Here is a 24,328-nt window from a genome sequence, read left to right as displayed (position 1 = left end):
GGTAGGACACCAAAAACATCTGACTGTGGTGGCCGGCACCTCCTCACTGCAGCAGACAGCAAGGTAAAGGCGCGCTTGCCAAGGCCCCACCTTCAGTGTCCTGTGCAGTGCTTCCCACATCTGATGCTCTGCCCACTTCCAGCTGGAGGCTGCGGGCCGCTTGAAATGACAGCACGGGCTGCAATTGGCCCCCGGGCCTGACTTTGGACATGCCTGATCTAGAGGATGCTAATAGCGTCAGTGTCTGCTGCTGCAAGTCTTTTATTTACCATGTCCTATTTTGCATTTGTACTGTAAATTGTTATTTTCTTGTTGTTGTTTTTTTGCTCATCTATGTATTGTCAAGCGCTACGGATCCCTTGTGGCGCCATATAAATAAATTATAATAAAAATAATAATAAAAAAGAAAAGTAACAAAAAGAATGCAAACATTTGCTTCATACACACCGCACTTTGCTGAATAAGCAATACTGTATGTTCAGGTTTAATTACCAACAATTTGTGGCTTGTACGTAAGGAATGTATATAGCAGGCATGTAAAAAATGCAGTAATCAAGAGTGAAGTAATAACTTGTTTGGCGAAAATAAAGCTGCTCAAATATCTCAGAAGAATTAGTATGAAAATCGCATATGTAACATACAATAAAAAAAAAACAGCTCATATACTGTATACGCTTATATAAAGGGAGGCTGTGATCAACTAAAAAATCTGTAATAAACAAGGGATAAAAAAAAAAGCCACAAAAATTGTGACTCCTGCAAAAGTTCATACATTTGCTGTTATTTAACCAGATGCTGCCACCTGTTGGACATTGTCTTTATTATATTGACCATTGTGGAATTGAAAACATACTGTAAATCTGGGGGCAATTCAGTGACGAGGTAAGAAGTCATACTGCTAAAGTTAACACTATGAGGGTTATTCTGGTTCACTCGCAATGGCAAATTCACTCTCAGATGGACAAAACCATATGCACTGCAGGTGGGGCTGTAAGTATGACAGAGGAAACCACTTTACCTGCCATAAGGTCTGTGTACGCAACACTATGGAATAGCGTAGCTGTAAATGGGAATTTCAGTATGAATATCATCAGCTGTGGCACGAACATGAAGACACAGATCTTTAGCTAAACAGTTAAGAAGCCTTCGCTCTCCATTATTAAATTCTCTTCCTTTTCTACTATAATTGTTATGCCCCATTCCCTTAAATGTATATTTATATACATATATTGCATGTGCCCCTGCCAAATTTCAGCTCAGTATGTCCAAACACTTCTGAATTATAGCCCCTCAAACACCATGCCCCATCTCAGGAACTCTCTATGTGAGAATTCCATTTATTTGGGTCTGCATTGTGCGCGGGATGATCTGGCCCGGGGTCTGCATTGTGCGCGGGATGGTCTGGCCCGGGGTCTGCATTGTGCGTGGGATGGTCTGGCCCGGGGTCTGCATTGTGCGTGGGATGGTCTGGCCGGGGGTCTGCATTGTGCGCGGGATGGTCTGGCCCGGGGTCTGCATTGTGCGCGGGATGGTCTGGCCCGGGGTCTGCATTGTGCGCGGGATGGTCTGGCCCGGGGTCTGCATTGTGCGCGGGATGGTCTGGCCCGGGGTCTGCATTGTGCGCGGGATGGTCTGGCCCGGGGTCTGCATTGTGCGCGGGATGGTCTGGCCCGGGGGACTGCATTGTGCGCGGGATGGTCTGGCCTGGGGTCTGCATTGTGCACGGGACGGTCTGGCCGGGGGTCTGCATTGTGCGCGGGATGGTCTGGCCTGGGGTCTGCATTGTGCACGGGACGGTCTGGCCGGGGGTCTGCATTGTGCACGGGACGGTCTGGCCGGGGGTCTTCCTTGTGCATGGAATGGTCTGGCTGAGGGTCTGCATTGTGTGAGGGATGGTCTGGCCGGGGGTCTGCATTGTGTCCGGGATGCTTTGGCCAGGGGTCTGCATTGTGTGCGGGATGCTCTGGCCAGGGGTCTACATTGTGTGCGGGATGCTCGGGCCAGGGGTCTGCATTGTGTGCGGGATGCTCGGGCCAGGGGTCTGCACTGCGTGCGGATGCTCTGGCCAGGGGTCTGCACTGCGTGCGGGATGCTCTGGCCAGGGGTCTGCATTGTGTGCGGGATGCTCTGGCCAGGGGTCTGCAGTGTGTGCGGGATGCTCTGGCCAGGGGTCTGCAGTGTGTGCGGGATGCTCTGGCCAGGGGTCTGCATTGTGTGCGGGATGCTCTGGCCGGGGGTCTGCATTGTGTGTGGGATGCTCTGGCCAGAGGTCTGCACTGCGTGCGGGATGCTCTGGCCAGGGGTCTACATTGTGTGCGGGATGCTCGGGCCAGGGGTCTGCATTGTGTGCGGGATGCTCGGGCCAGGGGTCTGCATTGTGTGCGGGATGCTCGGGCCAGGGGTCTGCATTGTGTGTGGGATGCTCTGGCCAGGGGTCTGCATTGTGTGTGGGATGCTCTGGCCAGGGGTCTGCATTGTGTGTGGGATGCTCTGGCCAGAGGTCTGCACGGCGTGCGGGATGCTCTGGCCAGGGGTCTGCATTGTGCGCAGGATGGTCTGGACGGTGTGAGCTAACACACTGAAACGCGTTGAGTCACCATTCTCCACTGTTCCAGACCAGCATTCTTACCACCCGGGCTGCCACCCTCACCGTCTCAATTCACTAGCTTTTGTGAGGACCACTTGCCAATTTACAGACTATTCCAAAGGGATGTGACTGGCTAACTGGGTAAATACTGACCCCATTGCTGGGAAATATACCTGAACTTTACTACTATCAGACAACTTACCATTATCCAGTTCCAACTCTAAAACAATCGTTAGGGAGCTCCACCGTATAATTGAATGCACATTAACTTCCTATTTTCACCCCTCCAACTATAGGGTGTAATTTTGCTTCACTTTTCTAATTACCCCAAGGAGCCTCTCCCTTTCTTTTATTTGCTTTTAATGTGTACACATACACTATATGTACACATAAATGTTGCTAGCTCCATAGATGTGGGAAGCCCTGGCTTAAACCTGGTAGCCATTTTGTTAATCCAAGTCTGGCCTGCTACAGTACGTACTTCGACCATACTGTATGCACAATTAGTTGTCCCCATAGCCCAAATATTCTGGAAATGTTTTAAGGTGCCCACCGGCAGCCTCACCGATTCAACAGTGTCCAAATACGCAGCAATGGTGACAGATAAATGACTATATAAGCAACCCTATGGTCACACAAAATGGCTGCAGGAACGGAGATGCTGATGATATGTTTTGTGTGTATGGCCTCACAGAAGTAGGCGTCCCAAAAATGAACAGGTCCACATTTTAGTTGCCTCTCCCAAAAAACTACCCAAGTCTAGCAAATAAATTCTTACTGCAAGAGTAGCCATATTTTCTTGCAATTCAAATGTTGTATGCGCACATTCCCAATAGGACACATGCGCAATTGGCCAATGATTATGGCTCAACTGTGTAAATATCAAAATAGCGATCACCTGAATAAGACCCAAAATGTAAATGTACTGTAACTGCAATGCCCACACTGTGCTCAGTGGAGTGCATGTATATATATAAGGAACAAAAGTGTTGTATATCATTTTAAAGCTGCCCCAGTTAAGAATGAATAATCCAATCTGAAACTACTGTAGATGCAGGGCCGGACAAACATCTGATAAACATTTCTAGAAGCTTTACTCAAATTATCCCCCAGAGACCCAGGGCTGGATTTAAGTGTCAGACCGCCCCTAGGCATCGCATTTTTTGCCTATTATAGGGAGGGAGATAAAAGAGAGAGAGGGGGGTAGAGGATAAGAGGGGGGGGGCTTTCTCCACTCCAAAGCAGCGCAGGTAACGTCAAATGCACAGCAGAACTGCTGATCCCGGGTCTTCAGCGCCCGATATTTGGCAGCACAAAAGCTCCCTCTCCCCAGCATAGCAGGGTGGAATCCCCCCTATGCTGGGTCTTCAGCAGCAGTTGATTCCCGATGCCCTACGCATCACAGGGCTGCCTGCCTCTGCTCCTCTTTCTCCTCATTTCCAGCACCTGCCGTCGCTGCACCTTTTGTGGTCCCCGGCACCTGCCGCCACTGCTGCTCCTACAGACTGCTGCTGCTCCTCTTGTGGCCCCCAGCACCTGCCACTGTTGCTGCTCCTAGAAACTGCTGCTGCACCTCTTGTGGTCCCCGGCACCTGCCATTGCTCCTCTATCTCCTGGTCCCCGGAACCTGTAGCTTGACAGGTCAGCAGCACTCGACCCCCGACACCGGAAGTGCAAAGCTCCTGTCACTGACTCGCTGTCATTACAGGGCTGCCTCTCTACAGCGCTGGGTTTTCAGCACTTGATCCCTGGCGCCGGTTCACAGATGCTGCAGGCACAGCTCAAAGGGGAACTTCCCGTATTACGAACAGTATTTTTAAAAGAAAAAAAATACAAAAAATAAATAAGCCACTGCTTGCCGCACCCCAGCAGGTGCCGCCCATAGGCCTGTCCCTCATGGGCCAAGTGAGAAATCCGGACCTGCCTAGACTCTTACCACTAGGAGAAGTAAAGAGTCTGATACATATAGAAGCCGGCCTGTCATTATATATAGCCACTTACCTATTGTAAATACCCAAGCATATTAGTACCGACCATATATTTCACTAGTGGGGCTAGTTCCAGAATTGTACAATCCAGTGCTAAACATGAGACTATCTTTCAAGGTCTCACCTTCCTGTAAAAGTTTTAGTAAACCAACACTTTGGGCCTAATTCAAGTTGGTTTTCAAAAGCAAACTCCTTCTTTAATGGACAAACCCATGTGCACTGCAGGTGGGGCAGATGTAACGTGCAGAGAGAGTTACATTTGGGTGTGGTGTGTTCAAACTGAAATCTAAATTACAGTGTTCAAATTAAGCAGTCAGTATTTACTCTGCACTGAAACAAAATAACTCACCCAAATCTAACTCTCTCTCTATACATGTTACATCTGCCCCACCTGCAGTGCACATAGTTGTGTCGATTAAAGAAGGAGTTCGCTTTTGAAAACCAACCTGAATCACCCCCTTTATTTTCTTATCTTAGATTTCCAAAGGTTTTCTATTCCCATTGTTTTCATGGCACTAGGCCACTCACCCAATGCGTTTACCGCCCTCACACTGGCTGCTGACATAGAGAAGACGTAGGCAGTTACATATGAAGCAAGTGGCTACTGCTCCTCTATGGCAGTGATATGCCGGCAGCCTGGCTCCATATTCTGTGGTCACATTTAAGAGCTGTATTCACAGAGATACATTTACTAACATGGGAATTCTATTGAAGATTGGATGTTGCGATAGCTACGTATTTATCGCCATTTAGAATATGATAGAACATGATAGAACTACCCTACTCAGGTAACCGGCACTGGATGTGCACCAGGCTTTCCTACATTGAGCAATATTGCAGAACTTACCTTTCCCATCATCCAGCTGTGGGGTCAGGGCCAGAAATGTGATCGTATTTACATCTTCCTCATGGCTGCGGGCTGAAGACGGAGCTACAAGCTGGACAAGAGACAAAAGCCAAAAATCAATGGGGTATTACACAACGTGACAAACCTCTGACTTTACAGGGTGTGGGAGCAGGGGAGAGACCCAAGGAGCGCAGAGGACACCAGATGAGAACCATACATGCTGATAATCAAGTCCATTTCTATGCTGTGTATCACTAAGGGGCTTATTCAGACCTGTACACAGGTCCAAATGTGGTACAGTCCCCGATGGTGATGGACTGCGCATAGACGAGCACCTTCTGCAAAAATGTCATTCACCGGGGCACTCCCTGCCTGATTGGCAGGCAGGGGGCGTTCCTGGGGTGGGCCCCCGGTGTTTCATGGGAATGCAGGTAAAAAACGGTGGGCACGCCCATAGAAAAGCTTGGCGGACCACAGCAGATGCAGGCATTACCTGCCTGCTCGGGGCGGGTGGATGACATCACACGACGTCAGCGCTCACTCCTAGTTCACAGAACACCATTTCGCTTACTTTCAGCTGCGAACAGAGGAAAAATCATTCCATGGTGTGTAGCCATTTCTCAACGCAGGCACATGCGAGCCGATGTGTAAGTGTACACATCCCCTTGCAGCGTAGCGAGGGGATTCAGGCACCGGGAGGGGCACAGTGGGTGTTAACCTGCTCACCATGCTCCGATTATATGCAGCTTGGTCGGAATCATGCCCTTACTGAAAGCCCAAAGTCAGAACAAAGCTTTGGCAGAGAACTAAGAATGTCCTTCCAGCAAAATAATTAGGAAGCAAATAATGTGTGTAGCATCGCTTCTTCATAGCGCTAAGGTGTCCCCTATACAGGAGAACATACACTGTATAAAGCCATATGAATAGTCTGACATCATAATGGTCAAGCACTGAACACATGTCCATTGGCGGAGCATCACTTGTGTATTTGCAGTCACACAGAGCATGCTCGACAGCCGGGAGTATGCACGTATGCGCACTGCACAGTGCTTCACATTTCTGCCACATTTCCATTCACCGCCGAAGAGGCATAACTAGGCTGCAATGGGGCATGGTCATGTAGGCAAAGGTGAGCTGACATAACTATGGGCCATGCAGAGTTGGATGTCAGCACAACAAAGTGACTTAAATAAACTTGAAAGGTGGAAAATTCAGTTTAACGTTGATAAATGTAAAGTAATTCATTATGGGAACAAAAATGAACAAGCTACTTATAGGCTAAATGGAGTTATTATAGGGAATTCTGCGGTAGAAAAGGACTTGGGGGTCATCATAGATGAGAAATTGGGTAATAGTTCACACTGCTCAAGTGCAGCAGCAAAAGCAAACCAGACACTGGCATGCATTAAAAGGGGAATGGATTCAAGGGATGCCAATGTGATAGTGCCTCTTTACAAGGCATTGGTGAGACCACACTTGGAATATTGTGTTCAGTTCTGGGCACCGCACCTTAAGAAGGACATAAATGAATTGGAACAGGTACAGAGAAGGGCGACTAAGCTAGTAAAAGGTCTTGAATCACTAGAATACAAAGATAGACTAACCAGGCTGAATATGTTTTCACTGGAGAAACGGAGGTTGAGAGGTGATATGATTAGTATGTTCAAATACAGGATTGGGAATCGTGGAACTGGGAGATGATTTGTTCACTAACAGGCCTATACTTAGGACACGTGGGCATGTACTGAGGCTTGAGGAAAAGAATTCCATACTGAATTAAGAAGAGGATTCTTCACCATTAGAGCAGTAACATTCTGGAACTCATTGCCAGTGGGGGTGGTTACAACAATTACTGTTGATGAATTTAAATCAAAACTGGAAGCATTATTGGCCACTAAGGGAATCCTATAGATAGGACTTACTGAAGTCAGTAGTTACAAGTTAGATTGGTTGAACTCGATAGACTAACGTCTTTTTTCAGCCATAACAACTATGTATGTATGTTACACAAGCGTGACGTTTCCAGGTGCACAATCTGCAACAATGACAGGTGAGTGCTCTCCAACATAGAAGAACGGGGTGCAGTCATTAGGGCGACAACAGCTATGCCAATATTCATAATGTTGGTACCATATTGGTGTGTCATGGTGTAGACATGTTTAAATGTCATCAGGCAACACAATGACATGTTCACATTGTCGACAATCTGAAATGCTGACGTGAAATTCCAACATTCTCAAAATGTGGTCATGAGGAATAGGTTCGGGATGGAAGGGTAAAGGCTCATACACAGGGAGATTTTGAGCAGAAAGCCGCCCAGTGTGTATAGGCCAGCGATGAGCACTCCCGCATCATCCCCAGTGGTCGGCGATCACCTGTTGGTTTTACCAGCAGACGAGCGATGGGGTTGACGTCTTACGATAGCGTTCTTCTATGTCTTCCCCTGGGAAAATCGCTTAGGCACCCAAAAATCGCTCAGCATGTATGCACTGAGCAATTTTCAGCACAGTGATTTTCCCAATCATCGCTGTCCATACATGTTGGGCAAAATAACCCAGTGTGTATGGTCCTTAAGGCTCTAGGTGAGGACTAGATTTAAACATTAGAGGAGGATTAGGCCCCTCGTACACTAGTCCGATTTGTTACTTTTCACCCAATTCCAACTGATCGGGCCAAGAAATCGGGTGAAAAGTGGCCAAATCACATGTGTTTGACATCCAATCCATCCAAGTCCCATGTGCATCGGATTGGAGTTGGAGGGTGGACCTGCTGTGCATCCTACCTCCAATGTATTGCATGTGGTCCAGCCGCCCATGAAGGTCCTAATAAGTTCAAGGGGGATTGGAGGCAATACACTGCTGCGACTTCTTGCAGTAGTATATGGCCACCTTTAAACTACGGGGGTGGTTAGAGGTAACCACGCTGCAACATACAGTCAAATGACCACTGGGGCCCAGAAGACACAGCTGGAGTCAGTTCAGCGAGCAAGAGCAAGTAACTCATCACTGGAATACAGGGAAGATACTGTCCACATCATGGCTAATGTCAACATTACAACCATGTTATATTGTGAATGTCAACATATAATATATACCGCAACCCAGAAGAAGGGTAGTAAATCAAGAACTTGTACAGGGGTATACAGGCAGGTTTATCACTCCCACGTGACTATACTATTGTTGTTGCAAATTAATACTTTATACAGAACAACTATAAAGAGACTTTGCTAACACACTCTATGCATTGTATGTGCAGATTATACTTAGACTGGTATTTTTAGCAGTTATCTACTGCCTAATATCTATAACGCTTGTCTCTCGATATATAAAACCCCCCCATTACACTCTATATTATCAATAGTCCTCGGATTGGACACATAACACAAGTGTATCTTATCAGAGGCTTTCCTTCTGTCTCTGATATCCTATAGATGCTATAAATTGACTCAGGCTTCGTCATAGCCATTTGATACTGACACAAAGTGCTGGCTGATATTTGGTCGACATCGGTGTTGACATATTTCAAAAAGAGGATTTCTCTCCCACATGTACTTGGAGAGCTCTAGATATTTGATCTTGCCACTGAACATGACCTGCCATTACCTTAATTCAAGCATGAGAGTGGGCCAAAATTGTGGTCGACTCTAGTGTCAACTCGTTTAGAGTAGATCGAGTCATACCTGCATCTGTACTAATAGGAGTAACCCGGACAGGCATACAAGGTTAACACCTCTGATTGTGTGGTTTGCACCACAATATTGTGCCACCTCACGGTAATATTATTATCACACTAAGACTACAGCGATGCGCCTATGCACAGAGGATTACAGCCGATAGACACCAAGATATTAAGATTTACAATATTACGAATGGTGCCGGCAACGTTATTCCTGTATCAACACTATTTACAGCCCAAACAAAGTGTGGGATTAGGGAGCCGCCGTTTTTTAAACACGTTCATGTTTTTTGTTTGTGTGTTTTTATACTTCGCTATCTTTAAGAATGTTTAATAAAAGTTAATTTTTATTCGTTGAGTCCTAAATAGGTGCACCACATCAGGACATACTTTTCTCTTCCTTGTTTATGTGTCAATTTTGATGTCCAGAGGTAGCACACCCCCTATAGTATACGTTACATAATTTCAAGTGTATACAAAATATTGGGGGTCCACCCATAGTCCTCAAACTACTATGAGGGTCCTGTGCGAGTAGTAACCCCCCTTCTTGTATACAGGCAGCACAGCAGCATACCACTCTGTGTACAGTGAATACACACAATTATCTCCATACACGTAAAGCGGTAAGAAATTGTGGCTGATTTGTATTCAACTACAACCAGCAATACAGACCTTCAAATGTAACTTAATGTAATATTTTATGATCTAATGCAGGGTTGCCCACCCTCCTGGATTTTGCTGGAGTCTCCCACTTTTTTGACTCATTCACAGCAATACCCAGGATCCACACGGATTTTCAGCCTGAAAAGTCGGACTGTGCATGCGCAAATCATGAAGTGCTGGGTCCTACAAGCATGACGTCATGGCGTCGCTGACCTATTATGTAAATACAAGCCACTGCAGGGCTCTGTGGGTAGTGATGAACGCAGCATACAGCAGCTACTCATTACACAGTGGCAGCAGTATGGAGATCAGGAGCAGCATGAGCAGTGGCAGTGGGAGAAGTGGTACGAGCAGCGATGAGCGTATTGCTATTGTACTGAACGGACATGTTTCTTTGCTGAGATTCACCTTTGGCTCCGCCCCTTTCTCATCACACCTGTCGGCCCTACCCCCTACTTCCTGGTGCTGGCTGACCTCTCCCGGAGAGGGCAGCCCAAAAGTCGACAACGCTGATCCAACGACTTCTAGACATACCAAAATGGAAAAGAGCGGTTTCATGAAATGTGCATAAGTTCAAAGTTACTCTTAATTTGTGAACTGAAATATGTTTTGTTTTAGAGCCAAAGGACATACTGTACTGTAATGGTTTGTAACTACACCACTCAGAACATTATGGATTATCTTCTAGAGAACATGGAGTTCATCAATTTACAAATAATTACTGTACTATATTACTGGATTATAGAATGTATCCACCCTCAAAATCCATACACTGAAACATTTTGCCAAGCAAATCAGGGAAATCTCCAGTGGACCTGAAGTTTTACTTCTCAAATAGCTACAGTTCTGTAGCCAACTCTGGGGCAGATTTATTAAGCCCAGAGGAGGGATAATGGGGCTGGTACTTTATCACCTCACTGACAACTGTCATTTTTCAAGTCCAGTATGTAACTTGACAGTTGGGAGCTGATTTGCTTGTGATAAAGTATCAGCGACATTATCACTTCACTGAGATGAATAAATCTAACCCTCTGTTCCTGCAACCAATGTGGTACAGGAATTCCATTGACACTTTACAATGGTTATTTTGTAATGGGAAAACATCTGCTTCTATCACGGACTGCACACACACACATAAGACTGTGCCAATGACAGTCTTGGCGATGGGTAGATGTAACACTGTGATCAGCCAGGACTTTTCAGCTATGAATCATACTGCGTTACATGTTCAATAAACCTCCTAAACCCCAGGCGGAGACCAAGAGCCGTCCTGTAACGTGAATCCAAATAAGATTTTACATTACAGCTGTCTCTCCCTGTGGTTTACAATGAAATACTGAATTATGCTTTATATAAGCTCTTGTTTTTCATGGCTGCAGATGGTGCAGTCTTAGCTAGCCACATTACTATTGATTTATGTGCTTAAATGCATATTTGTGTTGTTTTATGTACCTATACAACATGTATTGGTTAACAGATCATAATGAATATTGTATAATGTATTCTATTGAAACCGATGGACACCAGGGTTGGATTATAGGGGAGGCAGGTGCTACTCAAAGAGGACGGTGGGTTGCTGGAACTGAGTGACTTGTACAACTCTCCAGGACACAGCTGCGGATACAGCGGAAGTGGCCAGTGGGAGGAGCATCTACTGCTAGGAGCTTATACTAAGGTTTATACCAGCAGCATTTAAGGCAGGCATTCCCAACCACGGTCCTCAAGGCACACCAACAGTGCAGGTTTTAGTTATATCCAGGCTTGAGCACAGGTGACTTAATTAGTACCTGAGTGATTCTGATTAAACCATCTGTGCTGAAGCCTGGATATCACTAAAACCTGCACTGTTGGTGTGCCTTGAGGACCATGGTTGGGAATGCCTGATTTAAGGGATAGATAGATAGCTAGATAGCTAGATAGATAGAGCAAATCAGGGCCCCTTGACCAGGGCCGGATTAACAATGGGGCTGATGGAGCTGCAGTCCCAGTCACAGGCCTTCCATCAAAATAGGCCCAGAGTATCTTCTATATTGCTGTATACAAGACTTTTTGCCTGTTACAGCCTTTTGCCTGACAGTTGTGGTGTGACTGTGGAGGTGGTGCACCAGTATACTAGGACATTGACTCACATATGCCCACGGCACATTGGAAGGCTTCATAACCATATGCAGCATTGTACAAACAAAAAAGATGTGAAATCGATATACAGTGAGGCGCAAATAATACTTAGAGATATAACAAGGTTAGATCTTCCTTTTTGCTAGTAGAATTCTTTTCAGTGGTCTTGGGGTCGTTTTTTTGTCCGATAGAAATGTTGATCCCAAAAAAAAAGAAGCAAATAAACAATTTTTTATAATGTGTACAGTGTCCCAATAAATTATTCCATTGGAAAATATGTGTATATTTAGAACAAGGTGACGTATGCGTACCAAACTCACGTTTGTATACGAAAATGTAAACTCATAAAGGTATCTTTCTTGGTAATTCTCCGAGGAGTGTTTGCTAGAAGCAGGTGATTTTTATCAATTTTTTCTTTGTTCAAAGTGTACTCGGAAAAAAGGAAACAAAAAAAAAGTGCAATGTGTAGATCTGTTGTGTAGCAACAGAATTTTTTATTTTTTTTTCTGAGGATTTGTGTGTGAGGGGCTTTAATTGGCGTACCTCACTCACCCAAAAGTGAAGAAGAAAACATGCATAAAGGTTTCTTTAACTAAAGGACGGGCGTACCCCAACTCACGGTGTTCAAAATGTTATCCAGGCGCATAAAGGTATCTTTTTCTCTCTCCCTTTCTCTCTTCCTCAAGCAATAATACAGATGTTTTCCAGTTTGTCTCGGAGAAAGAAGGTTTGATAAAGCATCAGAACTCCATCATCTCTCCACAGTTACAACCAAGAATATAAAATATAGTATTTATTAGTGGGCGTACCCAAACTCACACTTCGTGTGCTGGGCAGTCCACCTATAAAGGTTTCTTTCAAATCCACCAGGGTATGGGCCTATTAGATTTTCTCACCACATATCATCCGGGAAACATATAAAGAAAGAGAGGTATATCTCCAATGTAGATGTCTCTTTAGTATATATAAAAACTCTATTAAACCAAGAGATCTTGGCGTACCTTACTCACCACTTTAGGTGGTAACGCCAAGCCTGTAGCGGTTTCTTTTTATCCTCCCAAAGTGACAAATGCCAGATGAACAAATATTTTTATAAAAATATCAAAAAAGTTTTTAATCCAGTAGATACAAGAACAACAGAAAGGCCCACCATGGGCTCGAAAAAGTTAAAAACAGTCCAATGTAACAATCCAATCAGGCACCAAAACGGTGTAAAAACAAAATATAAAAGCAAAGAAAAAACAGAGCTAAGTCTGATACATACATCCAAGGTTTGTGTGGCTGTTCACTCCTCTCCAATTCATGATGAATTGGAGAGGAGTGAACAGCCACACAAACCTTGGATGTATGTATCAGACTTAGCTCTGTTTTTTCTTTGCTTTTATATTTTGTTTTTACACCGTTTTGGTGCCTGATTGGATTGTTACATTGGACTGTTTTTAACTTTTTCGAGCCCATGGTGGGCCTTTCTGTTGTTCTTGTATCTACTGGATTAAAAACTTTTTTGATATTTTTATAAAAATATTTGTTCATCTGGCATTTTTCACTTTGGGAGGATAAAAAGAAACCGCTACAGGCTTGGCGTTACCACCTAAAGTGGTGAGTAAGGTACGCCAAGATCTCTTGGTTTAATAGAGTTTTTATATATACTAAAGAGACATCTACATTGGAGATATACCTCTCTTTCTTTATATGTTTCCCGGATGATATGTGGTGAGAAAATCTAATAGGCCCATACCCTGGTGGATTTGAAAGAAACCTTTATAGGTGGACTGCCCAGCACACGAAGTGTGAGTTTGGGTACGCCCACTAATAAATACTATATTTTATATTCTTGGTTGTAACTGTGGAGAGATGATGGAGTTCTGATGCTTTATCAAACCTTCTTTCTCCGAGACAAACTGGAAAACATCTGTATTATTGCTTGAGGAAGAGAGAAAGGGAGAGAGAAAAAGATACCTTTATGCGCCTGGATAACATTTTGAACACCGTGAGTTGGGGTACGCCCGTCCTTTAGTTAAAGAAACCTTTATGCATGTTTTCTTCTTCACTTTTGGGTGAGTGAGGTACGCCAATTAAAGCCCCTCACACACAAATCCTCAGAAAAAAAATTTTTTTTCTGTTGCTACACAACAGATCTACACATTGCACTTTTTTTTTGTTTCCTTTTTTCCGAGTACACTTTGAACAAAGAAAAAATTGATAAAAATCACCTGCTTCTAGCAAACACTCCTCGGAGAATTACCAAGAAAGATACCTTTATGAGTTTACATTTTCGTATACAAACGTGAGTTTGGTACGCATACGTCACCTTGTTCTAAATATACACATATTTTCCAATGGAATAATTTATTGGGACACTGTACACATTATAAAAAATTGTTTATTTGCTTCTTTTTTTTTGGGATCAACATTTATATCGGACAAAAAAACGACCCCAAGACCACTGAAAAGAATTCTACTAGCAAAAAGGAAGATCTAACCTTGTTATATCTCTAAGTATTATTTGCGCCTCACTGTATATCGATTTCACATCTTTTTTGTTTGTATAGTAATCCAAGTGTGGTGACACTTACGTGAATTGTTACAACAGGGCTGCATAGCGCCATATAATATTTCTGTCACTTCTTTGTCCAGTGTCATATGCAGCATTGTGTCTCAGGGTGGCACTTCCCCCTAGTGGGTGTGGAGCTCCTAGGGCACAAGCTCCAGGTGAAGGCAGGTTGGGGGTGCTGTCCGGCCGGGAAAGTAAAAAAGTAAGGCTAATGCTGCTCCAGTCAGTGCTACTCTTTTGAAGGTTCCAGCCAATTGGTGGCAGCTCTATAGGATAAGCAGAAGTAATCCCAGCAGTGGAGTGACACAGGAGGTGCCAGGAGAAGACACTCCCCCCTATTGCTTCTGGCTCCCCTATTCCTCCCATCATGCCCTCATGCAGCATGCTCCAGAAAACTTTCGTGTGCTTGTGCTTTCTAGGGAACACCAGCAAGAGATAGCATTGTCTATAGAAGCCTGTAGGTTTGGAACCATGAGTGCTGCACATGCACATTTGAACTCCTGGGTTATAAAGCCAGGAGTAACTGCATTACCAGAACACCTCTATTCCAGAAGAGCTGTCCTGGTGGAAAAGTATTATTATGACGGTGCCGGACATTTACCCGACGTCGGGATCCCGACTGTCAAAACGCTGACAGCCGGGTGCCCGATGGCCACCCGCTATTTTCCCTCATGGGGGTCCACAACCCCTATAGAGGGAGAATAGAATAGGTGGCTCGCGTAGCGAGCCACCGTGCCCGCAGCGTGGCGAGGCTAATGATGAATTGGAGAGGAGTGAACAGCCACACAAACCTTGGATGTATGTATCAGACTTAGCTCTGTTTTTTCTTTGCTTTTATATTTTGTTTTTACACCGTTTTGGTGCCTGATTGGATTGTTACATTGGACTGTTTTTAACTTTTTCGAGCCCATGGTGGGCCTTTCTGTTGTTCTTGTATCTACTGGATTAAAAACTTTTTTGATATTTTTATAAAAATATTTGTTCATCTGGCATTTGTCACTTTGGGAGGATAAAAAGAAACCGCTACAGGCTTGGCGTTACCACCTAAAGTGGTGAGTAAGGTACGCCAAGATCTCTTGGTTTAATAGAGTTTTTATATATACTAAAGAGACATCTACATTGGAGATATACCTCTCTTTCTTTATATGTTTCCCGGATGATATGTGGTGAGAAAATCTAATAGGCCCATACCCTGGTGGATTTGAAAGAAACCTTTATAGGTGGACTGCCCAGCACACGAAGTGTAAGTTTGGGTACGCCCACTAATAAATACTATATTTTATATTCTTGGTTGTAACTGTGGAGAGATGATGGAGTTCTGATGCTTTATCAAACCTTCTTTCTCCGAGACAAACTGGAAAACATCTGTATTATTGCTTGAGGAAGAGAGAAAGGGAGAGAGAAAAAGATACCTTTATGCGCCTGGATAACATTTTGAACACCGTGAGTTGGGGTACGCCCGTCCTTTAGTTAAAGAAACCTTTATGCATGTTTTCTTCTTCACTTTTGGGTGAGTGAGGTACGCCAATTAAAGCCCCTCACACACAAATCCTCAGAAAAAAAAAATTTTTTTCTGTTGCTACACAACAGATCTACACATTGCACTTTTTTTTTGTTTCCTTTTTTCCGAGTACACTTTGAACAAAGAAAAAATTGATAAAAATCACCTGCTTCTAGCAAACACTCCTCGGAGAATTACCAAGAAAGATACCTTTATGAGTTTACATTTTCGTATACAAACGTGAGTTTGGTACGCATACGTCACCTTGTTCTAAATATACACATATTTTCCAATGGAATAATTTATTGGGACACTGTACACATTATAAAAAATTGTTTATTTGCTTCTTTTTTTTTGGGATCAACATTTCTATCGGACAAAAAAACGACCCCAAGACCACTGAAAAGAATTCTACTAGCAAAAAGGAAGATCTAACCTTGTTATATCTCTAAGTATTATTTGCGCCTCACTGTATATCGATTTCACATCTTTTTTGTTTGTATAGTAATCCAAGTGTGGTGACACTTACGTGAATTGTTACAACAGGGCTGCATAGCGCCATATAATATTTCTGTCACTTCTTTGTCCAGTGTCATATGCAGCATTGTGTCTCAGGGTGGCACTTCCCCCTAGTGGGTGTGGAGCTCCTAGGGCACAAGCTCCAGGTGAAGGCAGGTTGGGGGTGCTGTCCGGCCGGGAAAGTAAAAAAGTAAGGCTAATGCTGCTCCAGTCAGTGCTACTCTTTTGAAGGTTCCAGCCAATTGGTGGCAGCTCTATAGGATAAGCAGAAGTAATCCCAGCAGTGGAGTGACACAGGAGGTGCCAGGAGAAGACACTCCCCCCTATTGCTTCTGGCTCCCCTATTCCTCCCATCATGCCCTCATGCAGCATGCTCCAGAAAACTTTCGTGTGCTTGTGCTTTCTAGGGAACACCAGCAAGAGATAGCATTGTCTATAGAAGCCTGTAGGTTTGGAACCATGAGTGCTGCACATGCACATTTGAACTCCTGGGTTATAAAGCCAGGAGTAACTGCATTACCAGAACACCTCTATTCCAGAAGAGCTGTCCTGGTGGAAAAGTATTATTATGACGGTGCCGGACGCGTTCCCGACAGTCATTTACCCGACGTCGGGATCCCGACTGTCAAAACGCTGACAGCCGGGTGCCCGATGGCCACCCGCTATTTTCCCTCATGGGGGTCCACAACCCCTATAGAGGGAGAATAGAATAGGTGGCTCGCGTAGCGAGCCACCGTGCCCGCAGCGTGGCGAGGCTAATGACTGCCGGGATCCCAACTGTCTGAACCCCATACCACACCCTATTATGAATGGTGACCAAAAAATGCTGGCTTGTAGGCGATAGGGGTAATGTTTTGAAGTTTATTTGCACAAGTGCTATTAAATAGCCCTGTTGACGTGCCACCTGGGACATGCTGGGTCCTCCACAGAGGTGAGGAGCAGCGTGTTAGCATTTTAGATATAGAGAATAGAGTAGAGAAGATAGAGTTTTGCTGTTAGGGCACGCTGGCATATGCCCCCTGTTGTTACGTAAAGGGATCAATGATCCAGAATGATTGATTCTTTTAAATTATTATTCTTTTTTTTTTCTTTTGCTGCCAAGAAGAGAGGAACCCCCATCACCCAAACCAGCAGTTGCTTAATCACAGACTAATATCGCAAGGGTACCTTTACATTGATAACTAGAATGTCATCCCCCTTCCCACTTTATATTTGAATGCTAAACGCTTTAAATGATAGAAATAGCAGAATTTCCAGGAGACATAAAGAACAACATATTACAGATTACATATTCCTCTACCTGGAGGCCTTCCCACAGTTGTTTTCGGATTTCTAAGCTCTGAGCCTTGACCTCCTTCTCCCTTTCAATCTTCTTATGTAAAATTTCATCCAGAGCCTTCATCCTCTTGATGGCTTTTTCCAATTTAGGGTCAATCGCACCTTCTGTGCTCTGTGTCTGCTCAGCAGCGGAATCTGATTAGAGTACAAAACCGAACTTCATGTACTGATCCAAAACACACACATAGACACGTATATTATCCTGTCAGAAGGAGACCACATTCCTCATTTTGTGAAGTTAAATATATATATATATATATGCACTGTATATATAATATATATACATTCACACACACACACACACAGTATATATAGTGCTCAAAGTCCCTACACCTCTCCCTTCCTGCTACTGTTCAGCCCCTGCTTCTATCTAACGCCCCTTGTAGCCGGAGCCGGTGCTAGGGTGTCTGCCCCCCCTGCAAACTATAAATTTGCGCCCTCCAATACTTTACAAAGAGACAGCGCTTGCCAAAGGTGCAGGCTGAATAAAAGTATGTATATGCCCATAGTAGTAGTGCCTCTTATACAAATAATGTGCCCAGTAGCCGCAATGATGTATCTAGAGATTTTACTTGCTCTGTACCTGCTTCCCACACTCCATTTCCCACACACACACAAGACTAAACCAGGGATAGTGCGTCAAAAATGTATACCCTATTGCCCGTTATACATTATGTCACACATCGTAATGCCACATAATTACACATTATACCACACACCGTTATGCCCATTACATATTATGCCACGTCATACTGCCCATTACATATTATGCCACACGCTGTAATGACCAATATATATTCTGCCATAATGTCCATTACATATTATTCCACACACACTATATATATATATATATATATATATATATATATATATATATATATATATATATATATATATATATATATATATATATATATATATATATATATATATATATATATATATATATATATACAACAATAAAATAAGTGGCACTCGGAGGCTTGTTCAAAGTGCCACTTATTTTATTGCTGTATATTACCTAAGGACACCCCTTTTGAAAGAGGGCACCGGAGCAAGCTACTGGCATCCACCTTCAGACCTGAGTGCCGGCCTCATTGTTGTGTATATATACACACACACACACACACACATATACATAAATGTATCTTTAAAAACAATTTCAATTTAATATGCTTAAGTAAAACTTAAATGACGGACATTATATATATATATATATATATATATATATATATATATATATATATATATATATATATACATACAGGCCCGGACTGGCCTGGGGGGGGGGGGAACCGGGGGATTCCCCGGTGGGCCCCTGTCATCTGAGACCCCGCCCACTTTTACAGTGGGGCGGGGCCTAACGCTTCCTATGCCGCCGGGTAGTCAAAAGCTAGCGGATGACTTACCCGGCGGCGGGGCAGGCAGCTGGAGGCGAAGGGTGGGGGGCGTGCAGATGGAGGCGGCGGGGTGGGCAGCTGGAGGCGGAGGGTGCGGGCAGTGAGACGTGCTGCTGCCAAGTAAAATTCACGTCTCACGCTGGACCGCTAGCCAATGGGCGCTTGTGGTCCAGCAGCCAATCAACTGGTGGCTGCTGGACCGTGAGCGCCTATTGGCTAGCGGTCCAGCGGGAGATGTGAATTTTACATAGCAGCAGCACGTCTCTCCCTGTCAGTCTCTCCCAGACACAGTGGGGAGCGGGGGACTCAGGGGCCGGGCGCAGCACGCAGCACAGGCAGGGGGAGAGGTGAAGTGAGCAGCTAACCGGCGGCTGGCTCACCCACCCACCCTGCTGCAAGCTGCACCCACCCTGCTCCAAGCTGCACCCACCTACCCACCCTGCACCCATCCACCTACCCACCCTGCTGCACCTATCCACCCTGCACCCATCCACCTACCCACCCTGCACCTACCCACCCTGCTGCACCTACCCACCCTGCACACATCCACCTACCCACACTGCACCCACCCAACTACCCACCCTGCACCTACCCACCCTGCTGCACCCACCTACCCACCCTGCACCCACCCACCCTGCTGCACCCACCCACCCTGCACCAAGCTGCACCCAACCACCCTGCTCCAAGCTGCACCCACCTACCCACTCTGCACCAAGCTGCACCCACCCACCCTGCACCAAGCTGCACCCACCCACCTACCCACCCTGCTGCACCCACCCACCCTGCTGCAACCCACCCTGCTGCACATGACTGCAACCCACCCTCCCTGCTGCACACTACCGCTCCCTCCATGCTGCACACTACCGCTCCCACCCTCCCTCCCTGTTGCACACCACCACCGCTACCACCCTCCCTCTCTGTTGCACACCACCACCACCACCGCTCCCTCCCTCCCTCCCTCCCTGTTGCACATCACCACCGCTCCCACCCTCCCTCCCTGCTGCACACCATCCTCCCTCCCTGCTGCACACCACCGGCGGTGTACTGAATTGAAAATACCGGCCGGGAGCAGGCCGCTGCACAGTTCTGTCCACCTTGGCAACAAGCAAATTCAGACCCCCTTGGCATCGAGCATGAAGCCCCTGGCATTGAGCATGTAGGTAAGTGGCACTTATGTGTCAAATGTGTAATGGGCGTTGCGGTGTGTTATATAGTATGTCATGGGCATTGCAGTGTGTTATATAGTATGTCATGGGCATTGCGGAGTGTTATATATAATGTCATGGGCATTGCGGAGTGTTATATATAATGTCATGGGCATTGCGGAGTGTTATATATAATGTCATGGGCATTGCGGAGTGTTATATATAATGTCATGGGCATTGCGGAGTGTTATATATAATGTCATGGGCATTGCGGAGTGTTATATATAATGTCATGGGCATTGCGGAGTGTTATATATAATGTCATGGGCATTGCGGAGTGATATTTAGTATGTCATGGGCATTGCGGAGTGTTATTTAGTATGTCATGGGCATTGCGGAGTGTTATTTAGTATGTCATGGGCATTGCGGAGTGTTATATAGTATGTCATGGGCATTGCGGAGTGTTATATAGTATGTCATGGGCATCATGTGTGCGACATATTGTGCAATTGTCATCACAGTGTGCGGCGTAATATGTAATTGTCATCACAGAGTGCGGCGTAATGTGTAATTGGTATCAGGGATAAACAGTGTATAATGATTTAAGTAGCATGTCATTGTTTGGTCTTTATCTGTGAGGCGTACTAAGTCACTGTGTGGCCTTCAGCCCGCCAACTTAAGTGCAAGAATTACGCCAAACCCCCTATTTTGGCGCGCCTGCGGCGCACGCAATTTATTCACTACCATGTTATGTGTTTGGGGGGGGGGGGGGGCGGCATTTTTATTTCTTCGCCCTGGGAGCTGAATTGTCTAGAAACGGCCCTGGACCTATGTGCTGTATTATATGTGGGGGGACCTACGTGCTCTACTATCATCTGTGTGTGGAGGACCTATGTGCTGTAATATCTGGGGGGGCTATTTGCTGTATTATTATCTGTGGGACCTATGTGCTTTATTATCAGGGTGGGGGATTTACGGATCAGATGTAACACACCTGCGATTTTGGCCCGATTTTGCCTGATTATCGGCCCAAAGTGCCGAAATCGGATGAAATTGGCCCAAAATCGCATAGTGTATAGCCACTCCTCTCTGGTCAGGTGGCCACACCCCTTCAAAAAAGCCACCCCCCTTGGTGGGCCCCTGTGAGTGCATTTCCCTGGTGGGCCCTTCATGCCCCAGTCCGACACTGTATGTATATGTGTATATATATATATATATATATATATATATATATATATATATATATATATATATATATATATATTAATTTGTGTGGTTTTAGTTAAGCATATTAAATTGGTTTTAAAATGAGCAGTTGATCTATTAATTATTTTTCCCTGGTGGTCTAGGGTGAAAACGCTCAGCAGTTGTCCCGTCCGAGTAGATCTTACCGCACAAGCAGAACATCTACAGAAAGTTTGGTTTATATCTGTAGCTCTATTCTTCCCTTGTATTACTGACCCCCACATACAGTACCAAAATATTTAATGGAACCTGCAGGATCTTATATTCCCTTTACCACTCCAGGTTACTGCAATTACTGCCTCCTGGCACCTAATTTAAAGAAATGACAGCCAGGCAGAGAGAGCTGTTTGCTGCCAGGCTGCTTAGTCTAAGGGAATTGCTCGTTGCTAAGGGGGATGTCTCACGCCGCTAGACCCACCTAATTGAAAGAAATGACAGCCCGGCAGAGAGCGCTGTGCGCTGCCCAGCTGTAGTCTAAGCATCGATATTTTCAGTTCTTCTGCTGGGGTCCGGCAGCCAATCAGGAGCGGCTACCAATACCACCTATGCCGCTCCTGATTGGCTACCGGCGATCCAGAGGGAGAACTGAAAACATCGATGCCACTGCTTAGACTACAGCCGGGCAGCACACAGCACTCTCTGCCCGGCTGTCATTTCTTTCAATTAGCTGCGTCCAGTGGCGTGATACGGGATGCAGTTAAGATCCCGGCGGTCGGGATCCCGGCGGTCGGGATCCCGGCGTTCAGAATCCCGACGCCGGAATCCTGACCGCCGAAATGCCGACACTTTCTCCCTCCTGGGGTGTCCACGACACCCTTGGAGGGAGAATAAAATAGCGTGCCGAGCGTAGCGAGGCACCGGGCCCGCTGCGTGGCGAGCGCAGCGAGCCCGCAAGGGGGGGCGATCCACGTCCCCCCCTTGTCGGCATTTCGGCTGTCGGGATTCCGGCGTCGGGATTCTGAACGCCGGGATCCAGACCGCCGGGATTCAATACTGAATCCCGTGAGACATCCCCCTTGGCAATGAGCAATTCCCTTAGACTAAACAGCAGGGCAGCACACAGCTCTCTCTCTCTCTGTCCGGCTGTCATTTCTTTAAATGTTATGCAACTGGCGGTCTAATGGGTGGTCCGGTGCACCCCTGGACCACCCCTTAGATTCACCTATGTCAGTGATTGTAATACTGTGCATTCTCAGATCTCTACATTTATGTGTGCCTTTATCAATAAATAAGTTTCACTTCACCTATGAGATGAAACCCAATTTAACCTACCCTCGACGTCCAACCGTACGCAACCTCCAGGCCTTTCTCTGAGAACAGAAAAGCTTCTGACACTTCTGAGACTTAATTAAGACCTGTTGCAAATCTGCAGGCCGGGCAATTATCGATAGACTGCGCATGCATATGTACACATGTGCAAAGCCATCCTGTGATTAAATCATGCTACTTTTTTGATCACTGGCCCCTTCTCAAGTTGATTGACAGAAACCTGATGATTTCTGGGAGTGTCAGGGAAAATGCAGGTGTGCCCAGGTGTTTGAGAAGTCATGTGACGTTAGCTCTGGCCCCGATCAGCCCACTTCTATTGCAGCCGCTGAGTAGGTCCTGGTCTATGCACAGACTGCACAAAGTGCAAAAAGCTGTGCTAAGCAATTTGTAGGCTTGTAAGGGGCAGGATTTTACACTGGCTGGGCATAGTATACCTGTTCGCAAATTAGCAGCCCAGCGATCAGGACTGAATTAGGCCCATTGTACTATAAAACTGGCTTCTTGCTCTTATTAGCTGTTAAAGCAACTCTTGGAGGAATTATGATATCTGGAGAACCAGAACTGGAAAACTAACTTGTTGTCTTTGTAAATACAAACCTTAACTAATTCCCAGGCTGTAAACCAACAATGACGCTAAGAGGATCTTAAATAGAAAAGCCGAGTTCAAAACTACAGAAAATAGCATTATAGTATTATATGTCCACCCTAAAGCTACAATCCATTTGATAGGCTCTCTGAGAATGTCCCTCACGCCACCCTCTCCATGTGCCTCATACTTACATTTGCCACGACATAACGGGGATTCCAGTAGGGTGATATAATTTATATAGTATCTCTATTCGCAGATTAGATTCTATTAACCCCTTACAAATTCTCATTTCCTCTACATTTGAGCTTTGGGATCATTTTGTCACATGTCAGGATTTGGAATTAGCCATCATAAATCAGGGGCTTTGCATATTAATCTGCCTTCTGGTGTAATCCTTCACATTCTACTTTTCTTTCAAGTGACAAAAATGATACAATAAATTATGCAAATATAAATGTAGCAATTAGGGTGACCTGTATAAGTATAATTATCAGGGCCGGTGCAAGGCTTCTTAGCACCCTAGGCAAAACTTCAACCTACTCCCCCCCCCCTTTTCCTGGAGGTCCTCTGCACCCACAACAGAGTACAAGGAGAAGGGGCAGCAATGTAGGAAGTATGACTCAAGGGAAAGTATAGAGGTGAGGTCTTAGAAGTTCCACAGCCGCTGCCTGCATTAAATACTACAAGGATCCTCATAGACATCCTTGATTTTTTGATTTGCAGACTTGGTGGCGCCCCCAGATCCCGGCGCCCTAGGCACATGCCTAAAGCTGCCTAGTGGTAGAGCCGGCCCTGATAATTATACACCATTCCATTATAGCTTGAATTGAGACATAGATCCAATAAATAATAATCACTGTTTCAAATCATATGCAAGGACAGCTCAAGAC

General features: G+C 45.3%; 1 protein-coding gene across 8 annotated transcripts in view; it reads right to left on the bottom strand.

Moving 5' to 3' along the window:
- Positions 1-24,328, bottom strand: part of FSIP1 (fibrous sheath interacting protein 1) — an 83,155-nt gene that overhangs the window by 31,191 nt on the left and 27,636 nt on the right. For all 8 annotated transcript variants that reach the window (XM_083167226.1, XM_083167233.1, XM_083167228.1 and 5 more), the window contains 2 exons: positions 17,753-17,925; positions 5,423-5,513 (listed from right to left, as the gene is read on the bottom strand). In XM_083167226.1, the coding sequence (XP_083023352.1) occupies positions 5,423-5,513; positions 17,753-17,925 (264 nt within the window). The remainder of the gene's footprint in view (positions 1-5,422; positions 5,514-17,752; positions 17,926-24,328) is intronic.

The sequence above is a fragment of the Crinia signifera genome, chromosome 12 (assembly GCF_055691185.1).
Source record: "Crinia signifera chromosome 12, ASM5569118v1, whole genome shotgun sequence".
Lineage (NCBI taxonomy): Eukaryota > Metazoa > Chordata > Amphibia > Anura > Myobatrachidae > Crinia > Crinia signifera.
The sequence above is the reverse complement of the archived record's forward strand: the minus strand, read 5'-3'. Positions and strand labels throughout refer to the sequence as shown.